Here is a 6755-nt window from a genome sequence, read left to right on the forward strand (position 1 = left end):
CGGTCAACAGACTCTCAGAAGCAGAACAAAGAGTATCCCTTGGAGAAAGCTGTGCCCTCCACAGTGAGAGGGGAGCTGGAGAGCCACTGGGGAAGCATGAAACTCATTTCATGTACTAACTTCCTTGGAAGACACATGCCCAGAAGGGGGGGTGTTTACAGACACTAGCATTTTTATCAGTGGGCTATATAGACAAGAAAAAGTTTGCCCTCACCATGTCCATGTGCATCACCTAATCTAGAGAGAAAAAAAATTATAGAAAAAATGAGTCGGAGGACAGGAAAGGTCACCATATGAGCTGGAGTGTGTCTTTTCCTGCCCTCAGACACTGGAGCTCCTTGGGCCTTCAGAGCTGGACTGGGACTTATGACTATGTCACTTGACTCGCTTGTCAAGAATGCACACTCAGCAACTTGCTGCTTCTCTGGCTGGCAGATCATGAGACCTCACTGACTCTATAATTATGTAAGCCAATTTCCACAATAAACTTCATCCCTCAAATACCTGCCTTCAACTGCATGGATATACACAAAATAGGCTGATGCTATGAGGACTCCTAACATAGAGTATTTCCTTACACCATCTGTAAAGATGAACTTAAATGGATTATAGATCTACAGAAAGGACAACAATTTAAAATCTTAAAAGAAAATGGGAAAATCTTCAGTGCTTTGGATTTGTTTGATTTTTGTTGATAAGCAACATAAGAAAAAGAAAATACATTGGATCTCATTAAAATGTAACTGTGTGGATCAAAGGACACTCTGAAGAGAGCAAACGATATGCTACAGAACAGGAGTGCACAGGGGTTTCACATGGTAAAGCATTCTTAGAGCGTAGATCCTTCAAAGGCTTATGACAAAGAATCAACAGAAACACATACACAACTGTCATATACTGGGCTCGACTAAACTAATGAGACACCAAAGAAAGAATGAGTGAGAAAATTCACTCGGAAGCTAGGAAGCAATGGCCATGTAAAGGCGAGATAAGAACCAGGAAAGTGGTTTACCGTCCATGAAGTCTGTAATAGGCGAGCTGAAGTGCAAGCTGAATAAAGGTATCAGGGTGAAGGGCCTCCTTCTTAGTGAGCTTTTTGCCAAAAGATGTGAAGGAAGATGCTGCTATCTGTAGATCAGATGCCTAACAAAAAAATCAAGCAGAAGCAGTGAAAACTCACAGAAAGGCAAACTCAGCACTCAAGGGAATCAAATTATTACGTGCTTAATCATCACACATAAAGAATTAAAGGTATTAAAGTTACAATTTTAAGATATTTTATGAAGCCATGTTTGAGTAATAAGCACATTTTCATTTATGTTCGCTAACAGAAAAAGCACTATTAATTTAAAAGACAAACTAAACACCTACCGCTCTGAGGTGCTGGGCTTTGGCTTGGGAGACATCCTTCAGGATTTTCTCATCCACAGTGAAAGCCAGCTCCTCTGGCAGTGGCATATCCCGGACTTTCTCTGAACCCTGAAAACAGAAGACTTTAAATATTTAATCTGTGGGAGGAAAAACCTAATAGAAAAGGGTGAGGGACTTGCTCTGACATACCTTCCATCTTCCTTCCGTCTCTAAGATTCTCTCATCAACATAATGTGCAATGTTCACCATAACCATTGCATCATACGGAGCGTGCTAAAACGAAAACACAAGAATTTGAGTTGTTTGTGTCAAATTAAAAGCTGACCCAGAATTTTTCAGTTTCCTTACTTTTAATTGATAAGGTATGCCCACCTTCCAGTATCTGACTCCCTAATGATACAATTCTGTACTACAGAGTAGGAACTACTGATTTTTCAAGACAAGAAAAAAATGAGCAAATATTCAAAAAAGAAAGCAGTAGAGCTCTTGGAGTTTTGGCTATAACCACAATCTAAGGAAATTACTGGGAGTTGGAGCAGGTAGGTACAGCCTGTGTCTTTTGAAAATATTATGGAATTATAAATACAGTGAAGTAATCAGGTGAAAACATCAGACTACAGCAATTAAGAAGAACATGAAAATCTCTAGCTCAGAGAGGACCACGAAGAAAGAACTATAAAGCACAGATCTACATGGATGCCTAGATTCTGTAGAAATAACTTGTAATATTAAGTGCTGTGGAAGGATGGGCTACTATTATCTCCACCTACACCTGGAATAATAGCTACTTCACTATTCTTTAGGTAACCACCATATCCCTCGTATTAAGTTGAAGGACACTGATCTGCCCACACAATGTTCCAAGGTTAGACAGTGGCCTAATGAGGCTAATGAGGCTAATGAGGCTAATAAGCCAGGCTAATGAGGGCATGCTTAACTCCCAAGGACTATGTTTCACACAGGCCAATAATAACCAATGAGAACTACTTCAGGACCTCTTCTGGAGCTACTGGAACATGTTGGCTAGTCACACAGCTAGGACCTACACTGTAGCTAGGAGCTGCAGTGAGCCTAAACCTGTAGGGTAAATACCATAACCACAGGGCACTGCACCTGCAAAGCAGCTCCAACTGCAAAAAGGAGGAGAGACTTTATAATGAAAATATGTAGACACTTTATGAATGGGTTATCCATATCTAAGAATATAACTATACCAGCATCTTCTTAAGCTAATGCCAGATTAAATTCCATCAAATAAAACTAAATAAGTTCTGGTTAATAAAACCACTGTGACAAGATCAGGGCTATAGCTCAGACCTTCTGTTTACCCTCCACACCACTAAGCTCACTGCAAGCCTGAGGTTTGGTTTTATTTCATTCCCTTGGTTTACAGATTTCTTGAATGGAAAACAAAGAAAAAGCAGGTCAAGCCCATGGGAAACAATTCCAGAGAGACACGGAAGCAGTCATTTTGTGAAGGGTAAAATGGCAGCAGGCTCTAGGCTTTTTCTATCCATGGTCGATTGTTCTACACATCCTGCCATTTTGGGAATAGTTACATAGTAACTAAGCAGTTAGTTACTTAAGTTCCCTAAGCAGTAATACCTACATAATGCCACATGCTATCTTTCAAGTTAGGATGGGAATTTTAGCAAGATAATAGGTTTTCAATTTTTTTCACTGATTTTTAAAAATACTTTTCCTTTCCTTTTGAGATTATAATATCATAATTTCCCCTTCCCTTTCCTCCTTCTAAATCCTCCTGTGTACCCCTCCTTGCTCTCTTTGAAATTTATTGCCTCTTTTATCATCAATGGTTACTATTTGCATATATATATGTATATGTATATACATATGGATTTGCAAATACAACCTATTCAGTCTGTATAATGAATGTTACTTGTGTGTTTTCAGGGATGACCTTTTGTTACTTGGCAATCAACTGGTGTGTTCTTCCCTGAGGAGAACTATTTGATAACAATAGGTTTTTTTGCAGACATGTTCCAAACTGTTGTCTACAACAGAACTGACCTATGTTCTGCTTTCCCTGACAATTCAGAACAAAACCTTTTATTAAAATAACATAAAACTAAGAACCTGTTTACTTACAGTATACCACAGTACAGTGCAAGTCTTTGTAGTTGTACCCTTTGTACCCTCAAGTTAACATAAAGGGTTAAAGTGGGAGGGGGTGGCACCTTGGTAACAACATACTCACATCACAGCAACAGCCAAATATTCCATTAGCAAAGGAAATCAAATTATAGGACTTGTCACCCCAGCGTACTCCTGGATCTCCACCGAGAAGCATTGTAAAGATCTATGAAACATTTTAGTTTTTCCAAAATTAAATGTGTTTTGACACTGGTTTACAAGCAGACTTAAGAATATGTATCATTTCACTTCTATGTCAACCAAATTTAATGAAATGGTAGTTTTGTGAAGATTCAACAGGTAATTCTGGCTTGAACTATTTTTTAAATCTCAAATTATGAAAATCTAACCAGAAAATAGAATGTAAATGCATTACTCACTAATGTTTCCAGGGCATACATATAATTACAAGCAGAAGCCTTCTGAAACTTGGGTAGTACAAGACGCCTAATGAGTTAAGAGTAAAATATCTTAACAAGTCATAGACCACTAAACAATGTTTTTCAGTCTGTAGCTCCTCACATACTGAGTCATGAAATAATCTTCAGCAGAATAAATACTATTCCTTACAAGTAATAAAACAAAATAGAAATAGCAGAGTACAAGACAGATAGTAAAAGTACTCATTGTTTTATGAAACTTCAATTAAGTGTGTGTGCGTGCGTGTATGCATGCGGGTGTATGTGCGTGTGTGTGTGTGTGTGTGTGTGTGTGTGTGTGTGTGTGTGTGTGTGTGCGCGCGTGTGCGTGTGTGAGTATGTGTGCATGTGTGTATGTGTGAGTGTGTATGTGTGTGTGTGTTTAACAGTAGTGGGCTACTATGTGTGTTTACATGTATAGACCATGGTTTGAATACATTGAATTATTCCTTAAATGGTACTTCAGCAATTTCCTCCTCTCTGAAATATAGCTAAAAACTATTTTGTTCTGTTTTTTAACTAGAAGGCTTTAATCCTGGATTTTTCTCTATAATTTAATGCTGATTAATGTATTATGAAGTAATAAATTCTTCCAAAAGATGAGACTTGCATTGGTTGTATACTGGTGAGCGTAGCTCCCTTCCATAAGATGAGACTTTTCTAATGTTTCCAAATAAGCCACATTTACCCTTAAACTCACTTAAATATTCAATGTGTTCAATAAACCTGAATGATACAGTCAATTACTTTCAAGGGTGATGAATCCTTAAGATAGAATCTCCACCCCAATTGGTACAGTAACACTGGTGTGGGTTATAGATAGAGTCTTACATCACTTTTGGAAGGAGATGTTAACTTGCCTCGGGGTTTCATGCAAATATTCTATGCATGCAATTGGTGGAAAAGTTTAGAAAACACTGACATGTATGCAAAAATAGCCACACTTCTTCAAACAAGGTTTGAACTACATCTAAACATACTTATACATCAAGATTTACAGAGCATTCTTCACTATGTAAGAGATTCAATTTTGTACACAATGTAGTTAATTGCTGAGAAAAATTCTAAGACCCTTATTTAAAAAACAAAATCTTATGTTTAACAAATAGAAAGAGTCCTCCAGCAAATTGTGTAGGAAGATAACAGAACAAAAAAGTTACCTGAGAATAATCTTCTGGGGTTGCATGAGGACTGCTCTCTTCTATGGAATACACAAATAAACTGGTTTGAATTTTTTCTAATAAAGTCAAGTTCTCTGGATCAAGACCAATCAGATATTCTCTTGCCTAAAGGACAAAGAGATGATTAAATATTACTATTTAAATATAACACATCTAGAAAATGTGAAGGGATTGTTAGAGAGCGTTTACTAAGAACAACAGAGGACTGTAACTAGCACTAAGATCCACGACTGGACAAGGAGTAGAGTGAGAGACTTGTGAGTGCTCAGGCCTGAATGGGATTCTCTCTCCCCTCAAGGCTCAGGGCCTATGCAGAAGAGAAGCCACAGAGTGTAAGAGCCAGAGGTGGAGGACAAGTTTAAGGAAACAAAACAGCAAAGGCACACGTGAACTCTCACAGAGACTGCAATAGCACGCAGAAGACCTGCACAAGTTCAAGGCAGACAAAATCCCAGCATGATGGAAGGGAAATGGGCACAAAGTCACACCCCTGACCAAGCTATCACATGTGACAGCTTCTGCGAGAGGGAAGATCAGTTTTCTCCAAGAGAATGGACCAATTACGCTCCAGGGTAGGCTTCATGCTCAGAAGGAGCTGGCAAACACAAATGTCACTGTGGTTTCAGTGGCTTGTTTTTAGGAAAGAAAAAAAACTTGAAGTTGGGTAAGTAGAAAGGGGGAGGAGAATCTGAGAGGGAAAGAATATAATAAAATATACTGTTTGAAACTCTCAAAGAATAAAAACAAAAGATGAACTCCGCATATGCAAAGAAGAATAGCAGGACCTATTACCTTCGCCCACCGAGTTCGCTCCTCACTAGTTAATGCCGCTATACTGGGTCCAACAGGTTCGTTCCAGCACTTCTTGTGGATATATGTCAGTTGTCTTATGGAAGATTAAAAAAAAGCATACTCAAAAAGAGAATGGACAGGACACATAGTAGCTACAGAAGTCTGTACACACACACACATACACACACACACACACACACACACACACACACACACTATTATATATATATATATAATATGTGTAGTGATTATTCTATTTATACCCAAAATATGTTGGACAATAATTTATTTTCAAAATAAGCTTAGATGATACAATTTAAACTTGGAAAATACAAGAATTTCCAGGGTTCAGACAAATAAATACCTTCTCTATGGGAAAAATCTGAAAAAGTATTTTGGTAATTAATCTTATAGCTATTATGTACTTCTAATTAAAAATTGTGTACACAGATATAAAACTGGAAAACTTACTGTATGCTCAATTATTATTTGTGCTTTACCCAGAAACAGAAGTACCATGTAGCCAATTTTAAATGGCCTCATAAGTATCCCTGTATTAATGCTGACAATATTTAGAAGACTTGACTATGTATGGTAGCACACAGCCTGTAATTCAAGCACTGCAGAAGGCAGGGCAGCACAGGGAGCCGAGCCTGGATAATACACTGAGACTTTATCTCAAAGAGAGACGAAAGGGGGCGGGGAGCTCATGTTGTCTAAAGAGTTTATGGGATGAAGATAAAGTGTTGTATCTCTCTTTAAACATGGAGCAAGTGAGTAACAGGGACTGCACATGAAGATATAATCATCAATAACAGGGACTGCACATGAAGATATA

At 38.1% G+C, this 6755-nt stretch overlaps 1 protein-coding gene across 1 annotated transcript in view; it reads right to left on the minus strand.

Annotated features, from left to right (window-relative positions):
- Positions 1-6755, minus strand: part of Crot (carnitine O-octanoyltransferase) — a 34026-nt gene that overhangs the window by 10485 nt on the left and 16786 nt on the right. Inside the window, exons 8-13 of the mRNA XM_031380005.1 lie at positions 5918-6011; positions 5105-5230; positions 3590-3691; positions 1561-1644; positions 1372-1479; positions 1013-1143 (exon numbers count right to left, since the gene is read on the minus strand). Of these exons, the coding sequence (XP_031235865.1) occupies positions 1013-1143; positions 1372-1479; positions 1561-1644; positions 3590-3691; positions 5105-5230; positions 5918-6011 (645 nt within the window). The remainder of the gene's footprint in view (positions 1-1012; positions 1144-1371; positions 1480-1560; positions 1645-3589; positions 3692-5104; positions 5231-5917; positions 6012-6755) is intronic.

This window comes from Mastomys coucha, unplaced genomic scaffold (assembly GCF_008632895.1).
Source record: "Mastomys coucha isolate ucsf_1 unplaced genomic scaffold, UCSF_Mcou_1 pScaffold19, whole genome shotgun sequence".
NCBI lineage: Eukaryota > Metazoa > Chordata > Mammalia > Rodentia > Muridae > Mastomys > Mastomys coucha.